General features: G+C 40.0%; 1 protein-coding gene across 1 annotated transcript in view; it reads left to right on the plus strand.

Annotated features, from left to right (window-relative positions):
* The first annotated feature begins 255 nt into the window (after positions 1-255).
* ADGRL4 (adhesion G protein-coupled receptor L4) overlaps positions 256-20458 on the plus strand; it is a 73013-nt gene continuing 52810 nt past the window's right edge. Inside the window, exons 1-2 of the mRNA XM_005423072.2 lie at positions 256-678; positions 2110-2259. Coding sequence (XP_005423129.1) covers positions 657-678; positions 2110-2259 — 172 coding nt within the window. The 5' untranslated portion in view covers positions 256-656. The remainder of the gene's footprint in view (positions 679-2109; positions 2260-20458) is intronic.

Here is a 20458-nt window from a genome sequence, read left to right on the forward strand (position 1 = left end):
CATTACCCTTAAAGCAACATTGCTTGACTGCAGTTAAGATCCATCTCAAAACCGAAGAGAGCAGTAAGAACAACAGCAGTCAGCCAAGACTGATTCCAAACAAGAATCTCAGGGCTCACATGTACTAAGCAGGAAAGGGTGGAAGGAAGCATGCAGGCCGTTACCTCTGAGCTCGTAAACACCGAGCAAGTCACCATTCTCCCCCACCTCTTCCTCACCCTCCCTCATCTGCCCCACCTGCTGCTCCTGCACTGCCAGCAGGCTGCAGTCACCCCTTCCAGCCTCACCCTGCCCCTGCCGCTCTCCCAAACAGCCCCATGCTCCTCTAACCTCCTCACCCCGGAATCCTCTCTGATATCCTCTGCAAGACGCAGCCTCTTGTTTCCCTTTTGCTTTCTCACTGCTTTCCTACTTGCCAGAAGACCAGCTCCTCAGCCCCTCCTGACCCTTCCTGTCCTGTCTGAGAGCCTCAGGAACTTTTGGAAGCGTGAGGCTTGGGACAGAGGGCAGAGTCAGGGCTGTGCCTGTACCGGGACATCGCTCTCCCCACAGTCATATGTGCGTATTTTGCACATGGTCATATATTTTAAAGCAGGGAGTTTTTTTCTCTGACACAGGGGCTCTGCACCAGGCACTGCACAGCAACGGCATCACCAATGAAACTGCTTCCATTCCTAGGTAGGTGAAACCTCTGTCTCTGGGGAGTGTGTGGCAGGTGAGAAGGGAGTGGGATCTGACAAGGAGAAATTATTATATTGGAGGAGGTTGAAACCTGCTGGGTACACAGGACTGGAAATCCCTGTAGCTTTGATCAGTGCAGCTGTTGGATTTGGTTATTGCATGGTTAGTACCATCCCACAACCAAACCCCAAAACACCAGTCCTTATCTCACTGTGGCTTTTGTGCTGAAAAAAAACCCAGAAACATTGTGAGTTTCTGTGCATTTTTTGTATGTTTTTTTCCTTCTCTCTCTCTCCATCTGCTTGGGAAATTTTTAGATTTCACATGCTGAAAACAGTAAAATGACAACAGAATCAACAGGTTTCTGTTTTAATCCCTGTGGAAGACAGTCTCTCCTCTCAGAAACACAGAGAAAATGTGAAATTTGTTGATATCTAAATTGATTCGAATTATATATAATTATTTTAAAATTGTGTGTAATTTTAAGTCTTTTGGATTTTTCGTGAAGTCTTAATTTTTCCGAGAAAAAAATATCTCTGTGAGATTTCATGCAGCAATGAAACTGTAACACTAGGCTAGCAAATATCCAGAATGACATTTAGGTAGGGAAAAGCAGAACTGCAGGGAAAGACAGCACCCAGAAGGATCTTTGTGCTCTGCAACTTTCACTATGTTCCGCTAACAATTTGTAAACTACAAAGTAAAAAGAAAATTCATTTCTGAGCTAAATGCCTTATATCTACCTATTGTAGGGTGTGTGTGATAGTACAGTGATCTGTAAGTTTTCTCAAAAGAGATTATTTTTTTTCTTTGTGTAGAAAAGCATATGCATTCATACAATGGGAAAGTAGTTATGGTGTTTTGAGAGATTAAATTTAAATAAGTTGCCACACCATAAATAATTTTTAAACCCTGCTATCATAATGATGTAAATATGTGATATTGCATCTTAATCTACTAAACCACGCCTATGTGTTAGCTTCAGAAGTATGGGAGTGCTTATAAGAATAAAAAGTGTGATCAGGGGAGCCCTCTTTGGTATTTTTCCCTCAGACATGTAGGGCAGTTTGGATTTCACTCCATACATAATTCAAAGTGCAAATAAATGCCTGGGCTTTACTAGAAACTACTAGAGAGCTTTGAAAGCCATTGAAATGTTTCCCCCCAATCACTGAGTGACTTCTGTGCTGTTTATCAATTTTATACTGGTTGAGACCACATTTGAGTTGTTTATCTGTGGTGGCTGCTGTTCTACCAAAGACGCCCCTGTAGCTGGTGGCCCTTGCCCTATCCTGCAGTACAGCAGAGTCTGTGATGGTGTTTACTGGCATACACACATTTTGTGGAAACCTTTGGCCCAGATCTCATTTTAGAGCTCAGAATAAAGGTTTTAGATAATGAAACAAGTCTGATTTTCCTTTGTTCCAGTTTTGATTTCCAGTCTGCTGGACTATGGCTGCACTTCTCTGAGCTGCAACATGACATGCCACAAAGATGCCAGGTGTGAAGTTCAGGGTGGGACAACAGGCTGCTACTGCTCCCAAGGATACACAGGAAATGGCATAACAGTCTGTAAAGGTAAACAGATGTTACCTATACATTTCTTTATGTGCTCACTTGAAAAATGTATCCAAGAGCCTACTAGCTCAAGGATTAAACTTTATGTCCCAGCAGTATCCTACACTAACATGTCTTCAAAGCCAAAAACTTTAATATTTTCTGAGAAATTGTACAAATTATGCTCAGCTTGGTGTTTTGATACAGCTTGCCATGTATCTCAGTTGAGTATGAAGCTGTTTTCCAGCTTTTCTTTTCCATGAGAGCTGCTAACTAATCTTCGCTGATTTACCTTCAGCAATTTCCCTTGTGACAGGATTTCTGAAGTTAGGGCTGGTGTGGTGGCCACTGCACAGCCTTCAGCTCCCTGCCTCACACACACAGCACTTGGCCACTCTTCCCAGCAGCTGATCACCATCAAGTAACAGCTCCTGGGCTGCTCTAGGAAAACAGGGAGGTGTGTATGCCACAGACACTTGCCAATGTTGATTTCTCCACTACAGAGAAATATGCCAGAAATCCTATTAAGCAATCTACTTTAAGATGACTCTGTCTTTCATCTAAAGAAAAGCATATTTTCCCCACCTTCATATTTGGGTTGTCTTCTACTATGAATAGCTCTAATATTTATTTTCACTGTTAGGTATGGCTATGTCCAGCTGCAGACAGGCTGAAATGAATCTTGTCAGTTTTCAGTATCCTGAGAAGTAGTTAGGAGAAGTAACCATTTACCAGATCAGTTTTTGTGTCTCAATCATCTTGGAAAATTTAGCAGTTACTACTTTGTAATAACCCTTTGCTTTGGTATGAGTGTAGGAAAGCAGCCCACAGGTATTTTGGAGTTCTGTAGCTTATTTGCCATGCTGTGCATGGAAGTATGTTTGTTTAAGAAGATTTAGAATGCAAAAGCCTTTTTTCTAAGGCCTTTTTTTTGTTTATAAGGTGGGAATGTTTAAAGAGAAATATAGATGTATAAAATAACAAAAAGTGAGGAATCACAAAATCATAGAATAATTTAGTTTGAAAGAGACTTCTGTAGGTCATCTGGTCCAGCTCCCCACTCAGAGCAGGTTCAGCTTAGAGCAGGCAGCTTAGGGCTTTGGCCAGCTGAGTTTTGAGTATCTCCAAGGATGAAACCTGCACCTCTCTGGGCCCTTGTTTCAGGGTGTGACCAATTGTGAAAATGTTTTTTCTGATATCTGGTTGAGGTTTCTCTGGTTGCAGCTTGTAACTTTTCCTTCCCATGTGCACTTACCACTGTACATTTCTAATAATAGTTTAGCTTCATCTCCTCCATACGCGCTCATGACCTCCCATTAAGTAGAGAAGGCAGCATTATTATTTGCCCTTTGCCTTCCCTTCTAAAGTCTGAACAAACACTTCTGTCAGTCTCTTCTTTGTATCAAGTTTCATGTAGTTTCTAAATAAATTGCTTGAATTTAATGCTAACATTGCTGTGATAGGTCAATCATTATTTGTCTATCAAGATGGACAAAAGAAAGTAAGAAATGGCCTTCACAACACTGGTTTTGCTCTTGCACTAGTTCAATTGTAGCACAATGAAAGTCAGCTGGTTTGAATAATAAGTGCACATCATGTTTGCAGAGGCAAGGGTCTACACTTGTGAATAATGCAGAGAAAAAAGAAAAACAATCAATTTTAACAATACTGCCTGTTATAAATCAAACTAGCATTTACTTACCTGGCATCATCTGGTACCCACTACATTGTCTGTACTGGTCTAGAAAGTCTGCAATTATGAATAATCAATTTGCAGTAAGGATACCTGTTGTTCTCACTGCCATGATTGATGTTCTTAAACCCATCCATTATATATGCACCTATTATAATGTTATTAAATCCAAATTTGTGAGGACAGATTTATCTTGCCTTCCATGCTCTTTTTTTTCTCATACAATACCTTTTTCTTACTTTCCCTTTTACCTGCATTTTCTTAGAGAAATCTACATTCAAATTTCATAAGAGCATTCATTGAGCACTTAAAGAAAATTCAATGCAGCAAAATATGCATTCACAAATCTTGTAAATTCATTAATTTTTTATTAAGAATTATACTCCGTGTTTGAAAACTCAGTCTTTTAAATAAAATATCCAAAGTCAGTCCAGGCAAACGAGATATTAGATGTACTTGTGGTGCATTGCAGTCAAGTGGCAATGGTTTGAAGCAAGTCTCATGTCTGGAGACCAATGTTTTCTCTGGTAAAATATCTCAACAGCCACCAAAGTCACTTACCCTCTAGCAAAGCTGATATCAGAACGGTGTGGCTGCTGGCCCTGAAAGAGAGACAATGTTTCTCTAGGGCAGTATGAAACACAGTGCATTACTAATATTGTGCAGTAGTCCTCTAATAGCATAAAAAATTAACCAGAATTTTAATTGGGTAGGTTCTATAAAGGGTTAGAAATGTAGGCTACACCCTATCATGAATAGTTTAAAGCTGTGAAGACGTAAAGCAAAGCCTCAGTTGTTAAATGATGTATGAGATCTTGCTGTTCTGTGTGGCAAAAGCAGCAGGTGTGTGTGCTGTTCTAGAGATAGCTACCCATTTTTATTCAGTTAATAATCTTAGGCTTTTACAATGATAGTGCAGTCACCTTCAAAGGAGATCATCAATTATGTGCTAATACAGGCATTTTCGAAAGAGACTATGTAGTACATTATGTTTACATATTTGCCCTTTTTGTTATTTAGATAGGCTGCGAGAGTCATAATTACTGTCAACAACATTAGTAATTTTGCATAATGTAGAACCAACTTATTCATTGTGGTTATCCTGGTAGACAATTAAACCAGAACAGTCATTGTTTTGAGATTTTATTCTGAAACAAGCAATTCAAATTCTTCCTTCTTATAAACATGTTGAACAGAAAATCTTAGTTTTCAGGTTAGTCCTCTTAAGCTTTCATGGCTGAGAAACTCTTCATTTTTATTTATAGGTACATTCTTACAGTGAAAGGTTTACATTTGTTTCTCTACTTTTACTTGCTTGTAACACCTCTTAAATACTTGTAAAAGTTATTTCTTTGCTAGCCCTGTCTTTTCACTGCGACACACTTAGACATTTTCCCTTGAGTTTTCTGTGCTGCAAAAGGCAATAATGTCCTCTTACATTTATTTCCTAGCACCATTATTGATGAATCATGAATCACTGATGTCAACATACCTTAGGAGTGGGGTTTGTTAGTTTTGACTTTGCTCCCTTTGCCAGCTGGCTAAGTGACTGCAGAGAGCTCAAGATTATTGGATTTGCTGTGTATAGATAAAGACACATAGATATGAATTTAATTTCCTGGTGTCAAAGTCATGGCTTTTAAAATAATTATCCTTTTACAATCTTTCCCACAAGGTTTCAACCACTTTAAATTAGGTCATGTTTTGGACTTTCTGAAGGCATACTTTGGCCACTCTAACAAAAAGCTAATCCTCTTCATAATCTCCTTTGTGGTATCTGGCCTCTTTTATATATTGGAATTATAACTTACAGAGCAATAAATTCCCTCTGTACAGTATCTTCCAGAAAGCCATAAATGAGTCACCTTGTCAAGTTTTACACCTCTGAGGTACAAAATACTATCCCAGTCTCCTTACCTTTTCTTTTGTATTTATATTCCTTGCTTTATGTAGTATTAAATAAGAGAGAATGACCTCTGATAGTACATCTATTTGCTTCTTAGGACTGTTCTTGTGCAGATGTGTATTCTGCTTGTAATGCACAAGGCTTTAACTTCACAATATCATACACATAATTGAAGTAACATGGGCTAAAGCTCTTGGCATAAAAAATAAAGATATACCCAGAAACAACTGATTTATAGAGAAGTTAACTTCCTCTCATGCAAAAATGCCACAGATTTTTTACAGATAAATAGTATATATTTGCCATTTATGTAAGAAGAGTTGGAGATATAAATCGGGTGTTGTTCATAATTCCAGCTTTCTTCTGAAAGAAAATTAAAGGAAGCGAACAAAATTTTTGATCCTTTAAAAAAGATAAGGGTAGAAGTAAAACTTCATAGAAGCCAATATTTTATTTTTAAAACAAAGGGGAAAATGAGTTGGCATCAGTGATGCTTTCCTAAGCAGCTCTGCTGTTTCAAATGCTGGCTGCTTCTTGATTGCTGACTGCCAATTTGCTGCTTTGCTGGCACACTGCAGGAAATTAAAGTAAACAGTGTGATCACAGTGTTTACTTTAACTTTGTAAAATACGGAAGGAAAATGAAGCAGTGCTGTTTGTTCCAGGAGGGTAGGCAGGCAAGCAGGAAAAGCCTGAACACAATATCCCTCCCAGATATCCCTACACAATATTCCCTTGTAAATGTCACTTGCAAATTATACTGCAAGATTAATCAGTGTTACTTGTAAAATAGTTACAGCTCTTCCAGAAATATTGAGCAAGGACTTAGGCTGTCAGAGAAACTTTCTACTGGGGCAAGGCAGTAACTCTGTTTCTGAAGTGCACTGTAGGAGGATTTATCATTTTAGAGGTAAAAAGTACATCAGTCCAAAGTGGTATTTTGTATCAAAATACAGAATCCCTGTTAGAACACAGGGCAATTTGTGTAAATCCAGCTGAATCAAATTGAAAGCATGCTCAATATCTGAACACAAACATATTTTCTTGCTTTATAGAGGGTCAAAATACCAACTCTGGCTTTTGCTGTATATAAAAAGAAGTTTTCCTGTGAGACCTCAGTTCCTTGTTGTAACATGATGCTGCTGAGTCCCACCATTGACTTTTATTGCAATCACTGAACTTGTTTGGATTCACTGGTGTCATTGTTGCCATTCTGCAGTACCAAATTTGTGTATAGTTTTTATGGAGAGAATTTTTGCTTTCAAATTAAAATGACCCTGTAAAACCACTGTGTATAATCATTTCATTCTATTCAAAATTGTTCATCAATAGAAAATTATTTAATTCAAATGTTGATACACCCAAAGGACACTTTTTTTTTAACAGCAGGCATACATCACTGGAAGTCACTTCTGTGTTTACCAAATAGTCTGAAATCACTGATATGGAAGATCCAATCCACACATTTCCTAAATTCATTTCACTGCTATCAGTTACCACAAGCTATAAAAAGGCAAATTGCAGCTGCTCTAACATAGCACAGCAGGAGAAAGATATGCCTTAGCCAAACACTAACAGGGCTCAACTCAGCGTGTGACAGCTTGGAAAACTTGGGATCCGCTATAGAGGGGGCCAAGGAGGATCACTAATTGCCAGCCCTTTTGACATGCTCCTTACCCTTTTTCCTTTCCCCTTCTCTTCCTGCAACCTCCCAATCTCTTCTTCTTTGCCTCTATATTCTGCTGTAGCTTTTTCATGGTTTCAGGGAAGAAGCAGGAGTCACCTCATAATTCAGAATTCCTACTGCAGATTTAGGTGTTGGTCATTTTGGTGATCCCAAGAGTTTTTGGGAGGCACCATTCTATTTGTTGCATATTTAGATATTATATTTAACTTAGCCCATGGCTTCAGGGTTCTTCTTCAGAGGACGGAAAGTTTTCTTCCCTTGTGTTTTCTTTGGTAATGATACAGCTGACTGGTTTTTTACTTTTCATGAAGTGCAGAGATTGACTGCTGAGCTGTGAGATGTTACCCAGCTGAGGTATCTTGATTTCACATTCCAGATTAAACCTGTAGGCTGATCATGGAATTGAAAAGTCTGGATAAATTAACTTGGAGGATTTGATTTTCTTGTGCATAACAGTCCACTTGCCTAGGAAAGTGCTGGTGTTAACGTTAACACAGCAGCCTCCTGGCCATTTGGGGACCTATGGCTTTATGCGTGTCTTTGCCTTTTCATGTGCAAGATGTCACACTTTCTGTGAATTTGGGAAGGGTTTGATGGCTGTGATGTCCATAGGCTGCTGGGGACTAACCAGCTGTTGTATGGTTGCCTTCCAGCCACAAAGGATGGAGTTATGTTTATTTTCCTGAAAATAGCCATACCCTTAGCTAACAGTATTAGTCAAAACAGCTTCTGTAGCCTTGAATTTATTTTTTATAGCTATATTCAAATTATGTTTTAGTTGAATTTTTTAAGAGTAGGTCAGGAATTTGAAAGGGGAGCAGCGCCTGGTGGTGCATGAGAACGTGAGTCAGGAAGAAAGCAGCGCAGGATGTCTGGAGTAACAATACAACCCTGCTGAATAAGGCATGGTGGAGGCTGTCTTACTCCAATTGTCTTACCTCTGTAAATGGCTGAGTGTGGAATCACAGAGAGAGACATGGTTCTCCCAGCAAAATCCTGGGAAGCTGTGTAGGAGCTGTGGGAAACTTAGAGGAGAGAATTCAAACAATTATCATCTCTCTGTAACCATTGTTTATAGCTATGGTTCTCCAGAGTGTGCTATTCATAGTTCACCAATAGTGTGAGAGAAGATTCCTAAAGGCCAATCAGGTCTTAGGTCCACCATTATTTCTATAAGAACTGTAGATTTCTAATAATAAAGTGTATTTTCATGCCTTCTCATGATGGAGTCTCTGTACCACCTTTGGCTGTCCGCGATACCCCTTTGGTGGTAGCTGAGTCCATAAAGTTTTGACTCAAAGCATTTTATGCATCCAAAATGTCAAATCCAAAAATTAAGAAATCACTCCCAGTTTCCCACTCAAATGCGAGACAGAGGATCTTCAGAGAGTTAGCTCTTCTTCCTACTGCCAGAAAACACAGTTCACCTGGGTCAAAGACACAGCCCACCATAACTATTTTTAAGATTGACCCTAACTTTTAGAAGCCTTGGACAAAGTCCATTTTAGGAACTTTTTCGATAGATTCATTACATTGTCAGATTTGAGCCAAAAAAAAAAAAAAAGACCTCTCTGGTTTTTTATGTGTTTTGTTTACATTTTCTTGAAATGGTACTTTGAGCATGACTAAAATACAGTAATGCATTTTTGAAAGAACCAAAAAGAAACAAAACTTCCTCTTGTTATATCTTTAATCATAACCAGACTCTCTTTTAAATTAGTCGTGTTTGCATCTAAAATGAGTTTTTAAAATGTGTGTAGATGATGAGGTAGAAAAGAGTTATTTGTCTCTCTCAAAAATTTACCCAAACTTTTAGGCTGATTATCTGCACTTGGATGGTTTCTTACTTGTTTAATTCAAAATGTGTTTTAACCCTTGCCAAATAATGCTAATTTCCTTTCTTGAGAAAATACTCCTTTCATCCTGCTTTATGGTACTAAGAATCAATATGTTACATGTTCAGAGGATGTGGGAAAATTCATTTAAGGAGCTATAAACTTGTTATTTCAGAGTTTGCTTACTTTGTGTTTACCAGAGATATGATTCCCTTCCTGTGTCTCTAACATCTGTAGTCCCAGGAGGTCCAACAGTAACAATATGTTCTTCTCACTTGCTGTTTTGAAGTAAAAGGATGAAAAGTATTTCCCGAACATGTATACTCATACATGTATATTAAATACACACGGCCATGTACACAGGGACCTGTGTATAAGTAGGCATGTGAATAAAAGCAGAATTTTCTATGAAAAAAAGTACAGTAATCTCAAAATTGTCCGTTTTACTCATTCTGTGACTGTATAGTCAAAATTAGTTTTTGTTAAGGAAAGAACAGGATTTATTGTAAAGAAATTGCTTCCGTAAATTCCGCTTCCTTGAGATTTCTCAACCTAGACTTGCTCATGGTAGAGGCTGCTGCAGCCATCAGACTGTGCAGCTGCCTTTGGGCTGTGAAGTCAGTGTCACCCACAGAAAAAGGGATGCATCATCAGGAATTACACACATGAGATGATGTCAGTTCTGCACAGCTCCACTGATTTACATATGATAATAGCCCACTAATCTCCTATACTCATTTTACTTTTTTCTGTGTAACTCTATACTGAAATCATAGAGTTCAATTGCAGAAAAATGTTTTCTTTGGGATTTTTTTTGCCTTTTTTTTAGTTGTTGCTTTTTATTTTCTTCTGCCAAAACATGCTGGCCAGGAGTGGTGAAGTTGTATGTAACCACATTTGAAATGTGTAATTTATCTAGGATGATATGCTGGTGCACAATTTTTCTGTGTATGACTGTGAAAAATTGCCGACTGAGCTGTTGGCAGAGCGAATATCAAACCCGGCTCAGCCCTGTGTGTATGAAAGAGTTTAAGAAGGTAATTGACACTTTGGACCTCTATTTGCCAAAGAAAGAGATAATGACGTTCTCCAAGAAGATTAGAATCTAACCAAACATTGTGCTCTAAATATAGAGCACAAAGCCAGGTGATGTTTGTGAAAATGCTGCTGGGCCGCAGGAGAGGGAGGGGGCTGAAGGACTGCAATTTTGCACTGTATATTTTTTAGGTACACAGATTTAATTTAGAGATTATGGCTTGAAAATGAAATTTACAGTATGTGTGTTTTTCGGCGATAAGAAATTGATTTTGTGACCTTGGTGCACACTAATTGAAATATCTGGCACGGAGTTTTGCTGAGGTTAAAGGAAGCCATATATGCCTGGAGCCGCATTCTCCTTTCACCTTGAACTGCGTGGTTAATCACAGCCCCAATCAGGGCAGGAAGGAAGCTGCTGTTTCACTGGGGTACAAGGAAGCTGAATAATCTCTGCTCATTGTCTAAGGGATAGCTGCTTGTGTGATTAGTTCTGGCTGGGCTTAGGAGATTCACGATTACTTGAAAATGGAGAATTCTGGTGCAATTAACGTTCAGGGAGCGCCAGAGGCCAGAGCCTCAGCAGCTGTGGTGCCACAGCTGGAGCAGACACAGTGAGGTGCAGGGGAGTCTCCTTCCACCTGCCCACCACAAACCTGGCTGCTCCTTGGGGTGAGACACGTCTGTCCTGCGCTCTCTGGCACTGTGCCGGGACAGGAAACAGGGAAAAGGTTCTCTGTCTGTGTTCTGTGTGTGCTGTTCCAGTGGCGTGGAGCACTCTGCCCCTGGATGGTTCCTCCTGTGTATTCTCCTGCTCTAAAGGCTGGTTGCAGCACTGAGGAACAGCAGCCATGTCCCAAGGGACTCTGCTGGTGGGGTTTTGGTTGAATATGCTTGATTTAACTGCCTTAGCTTGGACATGTACAACTGTGACACTCTGAGATTGTCTAAATAATGGTGTGGTAGGGTGTCCCATTATTTTGCTTATTATTTAATGTTACACATTTGCTAGGTTGGCACAGGATCTTGTTTTTCAAAAAGGAAAATGAAAGCTCCTGAAAAGCCTTGACAATAAATGGTTATTTGTTCAAAACAGCCAAGTCTAATCTTTGTTTATGTTACTAGGTTTCATGTAATGGTGTTGCAATAAAGAAAAACAGTTCTTCAGGATATGCACTGGCTTTTATGTTTTATTTGTAATGAAAGCTAGGCACATAGGCAGCAATCTACATAAGTTACAGTGAGGGAGAACATAAGCTTGGATGGTGACTTGCATGTTTATATATTTACTTTTTATTTGTTGCAAAGTGCCTGAATCTCAATTTTAAAAAATGTGAAATTAGCCTGAGGTGTTGCAGATTTTATCCCCAGAATTTTACCAGTGGGAGACGAAGAGGAAAGGTGAATTCATCCTACACTGGAATACCACTGCTTCTCTCTGCCCCATCTGTGCACATGAGCTGTGGGTCTATTCCCACAGCCATTGTCCTGTCTTGTCATGCTCAGTCCCCAGCTGGGACAGAGTACAGCCATCTTCACTGCCCTCCTAATATTCTAGTGAGTTTTGGGTATCCCCAAAGCTCAAAAGGGCTGAGGGTATCCCAGCCTTGGCTCACAGTTTGCATCAGAGTGCCATGGCAGGCAGGGAGACATTGCAGCAATAATCTGCATCCCATGACAGTCTTCATCAGTGATCCCTGTAACACCAGAGGCTCTAAAGAAACTCCAGAGAAGCTTTAGGGTGTTGTCATGGGCTGAGAGAGAAATTCAGTTAAGCTCTGCAGGCCTGAATAGGAGCTCTAAGTTCTGCATTTTTTCCTTGTGGTGATGAGAAAGGAGTAGGTGGAAAATTGTATTACAATGGAGGCTTTGCCTTACTTTTTCTCTTGAATAAATCATTTTCATGGGGAACATTGATCCTGAAGAAGCTCTACCTTTCCAAAATCAGCCTGTAAGGAGTTCAGAAGGGAGAGGAAAGTGGAGATACTTAGACAGACAGACAGTTTCAGGCCCTTTGTTCCTATCCAAAATGTTCCATTATTTAGAGCTATGATGAAGCATGCATCAATTCATAAATATGACCCACTGTGCAATATAAAAAATATCAATATTTCTCTCCCATTGTGTCAGGGATATCTGGTGCATACAGAAAGACTTTCATCTCCTTAGCTACCACAGAGAAAATGGGAAAGGCAAACAGCCTTCAAAAGTGACTCAAAAGCAGAGATGACGAGAAGTTTCTAAAACTTAACAAAGTTAAGTTTGTTTTTCATCTGAGCAGATCAAAATAGAAACTGTGCAGGGCAGCAGTTGTAAACTATGCAGAACTACAATCTGGCTTCTTTTTCAGGGTTGTCATGCAAATCTTGCTATGGTGATTCCACAACTCTTTCATCATACTCAGCTTTATGGTTAAAACCTAGGAAACTCATAGTAAAGCTGCCTTTAGAAAATGAGGTCACTTCAGGGATGCATCATACAGCATCACTGGTCTCACAGAAGTCACATACTCAGCCCTAGGTATGTTGGGACACAGCAGTGGGTTGCACAAGTGTTGAGCTCCATTTATATCACTTTGCACACCAGGTCTGGGGTTTAGGTGGATGTCAAAGGAGAGGCTGCAATAATATTTACACAGCTGTAGGCTGAAGAAAAAAAGAACTGCTAACTAACTTTTTGTATTTCCTATTGAATAAACAGGTAGTATGTTAATACCACCAAATGTTTTTTGTTTGAGCAGAGGGATGTGCTATAAAACCTCTGAGCTTTATTCTCTGCTCTTAGAAAAAGCTACTGCAGCTTTCATTAGCTGTAAACAGCTCTTGAATTATTACTCAAGTCTTGGCCTTAGACTGATCACCCTACAGGAAACTTTTAACCTGGCAATGGCACATTACCCTCAAGGAATGCCATGCAGACAGCCACATCCCATTTTGAGCTTGATCTTCAAGCCAGTAAGGAGTCTGTGCTGCAATGTGGACACCTGGCTTTGAGAGCTGCGAGGGAAATCCAAGAGCAGGGCTTTTGCTGCCTTCACTGGCAGTGTGGTAAAAATAGACCTGCTGCCTCTGTTCCTGTAGCAGCAAGCAGTGGCAGGAGCACAGATGAGTACACTCAGGTGTCTAATCAGAGTTTCCTGCAGAAGGGGTGATGCTGATGACATTCCTCCAGCAGGGAGGTAGGTGACTTACGATTGAGTCTCGCTAGCCACAATGGCTGTTGGACACAAAGCCACAGTTAGGGATGGATTTTCCAAAGAAACATATTTTGAGGATTTTTGAACTGTCTGGCTCTATCTGAGGTGCCTAAAGGAGGACTGAGTTGTTTCAAAAGAATACTCCCAGTTGTGGATGCCAAGCAATTGAAAATCTGTCCCTGAAGTGCCTTTTATTTTCCTACCATCTGATGGCAGTTTAGGTTTTTGATTGATTTATTTCTTTATTTTTAACTGTAAAGACCTTTTAATTAGGGAGAGGAACTATGTGAATGAGCTGGAGCTGCTGGTGGTAGCAGTTCCTTGCCATTAGAGATTGGGTCATTAAATAAGTAGATAATATCCTCCTTATTGAGGAGATTTAGAAAATCACAAGGACTTTGCATTATTACAGTGTTTAGCATTCACAAATGGAGTAAAAAACCCCATAATGGCAATTTTCATTAGCTGCAATGCATGTGGAGGGCTCTTTTCTTTCTTTGAACAGCCAAACACTAAAAAATTCCTAAATCCCTCCTTGTTACTTATGTTTTCTTCTTGGTGGTTAAAAACCCCATAAAGCAGAAATTGAAGACTTGCTATTAAAATACTTACTGACAGTTCCTTTCAAAACATCCTTTCAAATAGTGCTGTATCACATTGTGATTCATCTGCTATTCTGATAGAGTTGCTTTAACAAGTGCCTTCCTTCTTGGTTAGGGTCCATCTCTTCTTACTGGAAAATTCTTCCTTTAAACACTTTACTGAACCTTTGCTGTAAACAAGCCTTTCTTTCTCTGGTGCTGTACTGTTTGTGCTGCAGACACATGTGGCCCCTAAAAAACATGGTGACGGGCTTTTTGGCATGAAAAGGAGAAAACAGCAAGATAAAGAAACCCTGGCTTTTTTCCCCTCCTCACCTGTGTTGTACGGGTGCAAGCGCCCTGTGAAATTCGCCCAGGTCAGGGTTTGTGGCTCAGCATTGTGTCCCAGGGAGGGGACACTGCCCTGCAGGGCTGCCACACCTCCTGGCACTGCTGGGCAATGGCTCTGCCAGGGCCAGACCCTGCGGAGCAGCTCCTCTGCAGCACCAGGGTGCAGCTTCCACCAGCTGGAGACCAAACCCAGGAACATCCTGGAGATTAAGTGGTCCCCTGTGCATTTCACTGTTGAAGCTTGAAGTTAGAATTATTTACAGTCACTTTAACAGGACAACAGCTGCTCTTCACCTAGAGATGAGCCAAGAGCACTGAAAGAATTTGGATCTGAATTGCAGATGGATGGATTTCAATTTGATTCAAGTAGCTGGGCTGCATGATTCTGTACTGTAAGCTCTCAAAGTCAGGGCTTGAGAGAAAAATCATTAATTTGGAAGCTGATACCCTGAAAGACTTTTATGAAGCAATATATTTTCATAGCAGACACAGATCAATTTAAAAGTAGTAATCAAGAGCCATGTGCTACGTGTTCACAGACAAAAAATGTAGGGAATCCAGCCAGAGCCAGACACTTAACATTCAGAGCATTCAGACTAGCGCTGAAGATATTGCCTCTATGGAAAATAGTAGGGTTCAGAATTAAAGTATTGTGAATTTGTGAGATAATCACAATGTTGTGCAGACATAAAGATGCTGCCAGATTGCTGCCAGAAACTAGCTCAACATAACTTTTCTAGGCAAATTTGTGTTTAACTTCTGGAGAAACTTTGGAGAAAGGAAGAGTTTCTACAAATATTCAACTGAAAAGATGTGTTAAATTCTTGAGAAAAGAGAGAAAATTATAAGATAACCCATTAAAACACTTTTTATCATATTTGAAAGGCATTCTCTAAATTTAAAGTCACTATTCAAGTTTTCATCAAATGAGATTCAGGTCCTGGTCCTTACCAATCCTAAGAATTTTTAGGTGTAGCATTTGCTTAAAAAATAAAGCATCCACACGTTAGTGTTTTATGTCATGCAAATAATTGCATTGTGTAAAAGCAAAATTTATATTTACTTAGAAAGTACTACAACTAAACTCCTCCTGGAAATTTTTAACTTTGCTCCCTAAGTAGTCTCTTTGGCCATACTTACATGAAAAAAAATAGAAGCCACGAGCAGTGATAGGTATTTCAAAAGGTGGATTAAAATCATCTCTTATCAGTTCCGCAAACATTCGGGATTTGTGCTTGGAGCCAGGCATGGTTTTCGTTCCTCTGCTGAAGTTGTCCTCTGTCATGACTTAAAGCAGCCTGAAGAGACTTGTGTGTGTGTTACATACACTTACTTTGGTTGATTTTGCTCTAGTTTTCCACATCAGTGTTTACCAGTGAGGAAGGAAAGTAGGGAACAGCATAATCTCTGATGGATACCTTTGTTTTAGCTGACATGTTTGGGTTTTTTGTGTGTCATGGTCTAACTCCAGCCACTGACTCGGCCCACAGAGCAGCTGCTTTGCTTTGCCCAGTGGGGCAGGGGAGAGAATCAGAAAAGTAAAAGTGAGAAAACTTGTGGGTTGAAAAAAAGACAGTTTTACAAGAACAGCAAGAGTCAGGCACACAAGAAAAGCAAAAGAGGGCTTTCATTCACCACTCCCATGAGCAGGCAGGTGTTCAGTCATTCCAGGACAGCAGGGCTCCTTCATCTGTAACTTAGAAAAACAAAAGCCATCCCTCTGAATGTCCCCCCCTTCCACCTTCTTCCTCCAGCTATACATGCTGAGCATGACACAATCTGTTAAGGAATAGTGTCATATAGTTAAGCACTCTGCGCATATTGTCACTAAGATAGATAAGGACAATGGCATATTTTCACTGGTATTTCCATAGCACACAGAGCACAGTGCTTGGAAAAAATCTTATTTTTCATGAGGACCCTGGTGTGGTGAAAGCCTGCTCATAGCTGAGGGGTTAGAACTAGGTCTTTATGGTCCCTTCAAACACAAACCATTCTCTGGTGATTCTGTGATTCTGTAACATAGGACCTATTGGGAACATGCAGAATTAATTTTTGCTTTTACATCTCTTGGCAGATTGAATTTGGGTGCATTGTTTTGCTTGTGGAGAGTGAAATTCCTAAAAAGGCCTCTGTGTCAATTTTTACTCCTTCTGTTCTCATCATGTTGATAGTATATGCAAAGAAATCATACAAAGAAAATGGTAAGATTTTTACCACTGGTTTCTCCTCAGAAAAGAGATGTTATATGTTATATATATATGTAAGATGTTATATGAAGACACATTGCTACATGCTACTCTGTGGCATGAAACCACACAAAATCTTAGAAAACTGCAAACATTGAAATTTATTGAGACTAGAAAATGAGAATTAATATCTGGCATCTAATAATTGCCTCCTAGATGATTTTGTTGTTATTTCTCTGCTCCTGCCTTTGACAGACCAGATGTAATCTGCTTTTGGCTGGACTTTTAGTGGCCTCCCATTATTATCAGCTGAGACATAAAACCCTTCCTCACATATTTGTATAACTGAGTCTGGTCATAGACTCTTCCCATTCCCATCCTCTCTGCTTTCCCTCTACAGAATAACTCTGTCCTGATTGGTATTAAAAGCATCTAGTAATTTAGTATCATCCATGAATTTATTTCTCAGAATATATATCTCCTTTTTCCAGAGCATTAAGAAATATGTAAAATGAGACTGGGCTTAACACCAGCTCCTGGGGAAGCCCACTGGGTACCCCTTCACAGCTCAGTGCACAGCTGTTTGTCATCACCCATTGTCCCTTGTTTACATCCCTGCAGCCACTTGGCAATCCCCATGACATCACTCTTACCCAAGACATCATAAGATATTTTTCTAATAAGATTTTGTGAACCACTGTATCAAATGATATGCTACATCCCAGATACCTTGTACTTTCAGCCCTTGCTGAGATTCACACCTAAAGTTTTCAGGAAAACGGAGTAGGAAATCCCAACTCATACACTTCAGCAATGGGAATCCCATGTGAGAAGTGCCACCAGAAAACGAGGAATGGCAGAGAGGTGGGACTAGCTGCACTTAGCAGATACAGCCAGAAGGAAAGGACAGAAAGGCACAGCTGATAGTAGGGGAGGGCTGCCATGGTGGTCTGAACAGAAGAAAGGAGAAGAGCAAGACAAAGAGTCTCAAAACTGGGGATCAACTTGATGGGGGAATACTGGAGCTGTCAACTCCAAGGGAGGATCTCTAAGCTGTCATTCATTCAGTGATTTTGTTTGATTCTCTTCAAACTAGGAGCCATGCCTTAGTCTCCTTCATAGTAATCCTTCTGCTGCTGTTTTCATCACATGCTACTTGGAGGTTTAGGAAACAATTTCAAAAATATCCAGCAGTTCTCTGGATGAATTCAGATGAAGGCATCTTGTGTGTGCACTGTGCAGTTTGTATCCATAGGACATCTCTTTTCATGCCATCAGGGCCATGTGGATTGGTGGGGACAGGAGCTTTTGCTCTCATAGCCCCATGTTTGGGACTTGTCCCGTACTCAAAACAGAAATACATGGACAGACCTTGCACTGGCTTTACCAAGAGCTATTCCTGCCTGAGAATGGCAAGATCACACTGAGGATCAAATCCTCTTTCTGAAGGGATTACATTTCCTGCCAAATATGTGACATGGTTCAGTTTCAAGCACATACAAAATAAATCTCCATCAAGACAGACATTTAACAGTGGCTTAGTATCCAGGACTGTCATGGGAGACAGCTCTCAGCATCCAATCTAGCAGGATCTTCTGGCCAATGTCTTCAAGACCTTGGGATCTACCTCTCTTAAATAATTTATAGGGATAATATCTAATGAAGCTTTTATATTAATTTATATGTATTGCACAAGTGTGGATAAGAAGAGTTACATTTTTGAGGGAGGTGACTTCTGAGAAGTCCCTTATAAACATAAAGTTTTCCTTCCTGTCAACTTTTGTCACTGCTTGCAAATCTTCACTCTCTTCTTTGTGTCACTTACCCATGTTCTTCCTTGGACTTTAAAATGCATTCATCAAAGAGATAACAGATTTAGTTTTAAACATCACCGAGGATTATCCTGTGAAAACAATGCTACTGAAGATATGTGGTGGCTGATTTGTGAGTTATGTGTAGGCACTTAATGCATATTACAAAAATTTCAGTCCAGCTCCTGGGGAAAAAAAGAAGCAATATAATCTCACTCAAGAGCAAGAAGCTCTTCCTCTAGCAAGAAGCAATATAATCTTGCTCTGTTTCTGGCAGTGGTGGGTGCCTGTTCTGAGAGCTCCCAAGAGTCATACTTCCTGTGCTGGGACAATCAGAGGCAAATGCTGTCATTTCCACCCTGGAAACTAACTGCTAATATAGTTAATACCCTGCTTAGAATACTCACATAGGAAAGTATGGGTAATAGTGTCATGAGATTTTTTCCCCTTATGAAAATATGCAAAAACAAAAGAAAAAAGAAAAGAAAATATATGGGTGTTTTAAACCAGATATGCCAGCCTTAAATATTTTGCTCCACCTTCCTCCTCTGGAAATTAACAATGTTTAAAGCAGACTAACTTAGGGGTGTGTTGGCATGGCTATGTGATCCCAAGATCCAATCCATACTTCAAGATTGCACCAACTGGAAAATGCTCTCATGAATAAAATAATATGGAATAAAGTGTTGTTTATGATTTCTTTTCTCAGCAGATTAGCTATGTACATCTTGTAACACAGGCTGACTTTGTGGAATATCAAGCACTTCTAGAAACCTGTTTGAAAATAAATTACATTATCCAGCCAAAGCAATATCAGAAATGTCCCAGAGTCTACACTATCTTAATGTTGATTTAAAATCATATATTCATATTACCATTTTATGTCTAGTAAAGCAATGTGATGGAGCCTTTCTTTTGCCAAAGTTGTATTATCTCATTTCTCTGAGTTAGGTAAACTGTAATGTGTCTGCTTTACAGATGGGTAAACAGCATAAAGAGAGGAAAGCCACTGCTTTGAGTTAAGAAAGCCCAAATGTGAGCACTTTCATCTATATTGGTCAGTCACAGTGGCAGTGAGCCTAAAATGAGCCTCTTTCCACTCATTTACATGACAGATTATTTTACTTTAAACAATTCTTGGATAAAATATATTAGGCGTCCCTAGGGCAGGAACCTGAAATCAAGACTGGCACATGAGGCATTCCCTGCCCAGCTGCAGAGATGCACTCCTGGGCTCGGGGAGATTCAGCTGCTCTTGCCACCTGAAGCAGCCTCGGTAGGAGGGATGGGGTGAAGCTCTGCTCAGGCACGGCCTGCAGCTGGGTGATTTGTATGCTTTTCAGGACGAGGGGAGGGCAGGTTTGTTTAGGACTGCCTCCAAACTCCTTCCTGCTAAAACACTGCTAATGAAGAGGACATTGGCATTACCTCCATGTCTTTCTCCTTCTCTTCTTCCTGTGTTTGAATAAAAGTGCCTGCGACTGTGCTGATCATAGCACAAGCTCCCATAGGTGTTTATAGGACCCCAACACTTTGGAAACGAGTTTTTAGTGGAATTGAGGCATCTTTACAAAATAAAGACTGCCCCACTTATTGTTGACAAGGTCAAGACAGTCCTGACCACATCAAGGATCTCAACGTGGCATTTGTCAAAGTGCTTTTGGTGCCAAAATTATTTTTTTTGAGTTGTGATTAAAGAAGGAAGTAATCACAGAGAAAGGAAACAGAGTACCGCAGTCAGTAGCCAGTCTTTTCCAGCCAGCATTTTGAGAAATGCTGTATAAATTACAGGCATGTAAATTACAGCTAGTATTATGAAACATTGGACCTGCGGGGGGTTTTAGCCTGCATATATGGAATAGCCAACATACTGTTTCCATCATTTTAATAACCTATATAGAGCAGGTGGCTGATGCAGTTAATGCTGGCATCATTTT

This window comes from Geospiza fortis, unplaced genomic scaffold (assembly GCF_000277835.1).
Source record: "Geospiza fortis unplaced genomic scaffold, GeoFor_1.0 scaffold333, whole genome shotgun sequence".
Taxonomy (NCBI): domain Eukaryota; kingdom Metazoa; phylum Chordata; class Aves; order Passeriformes; family Thraupidae; genus Geospiza; species Geospiza fortis.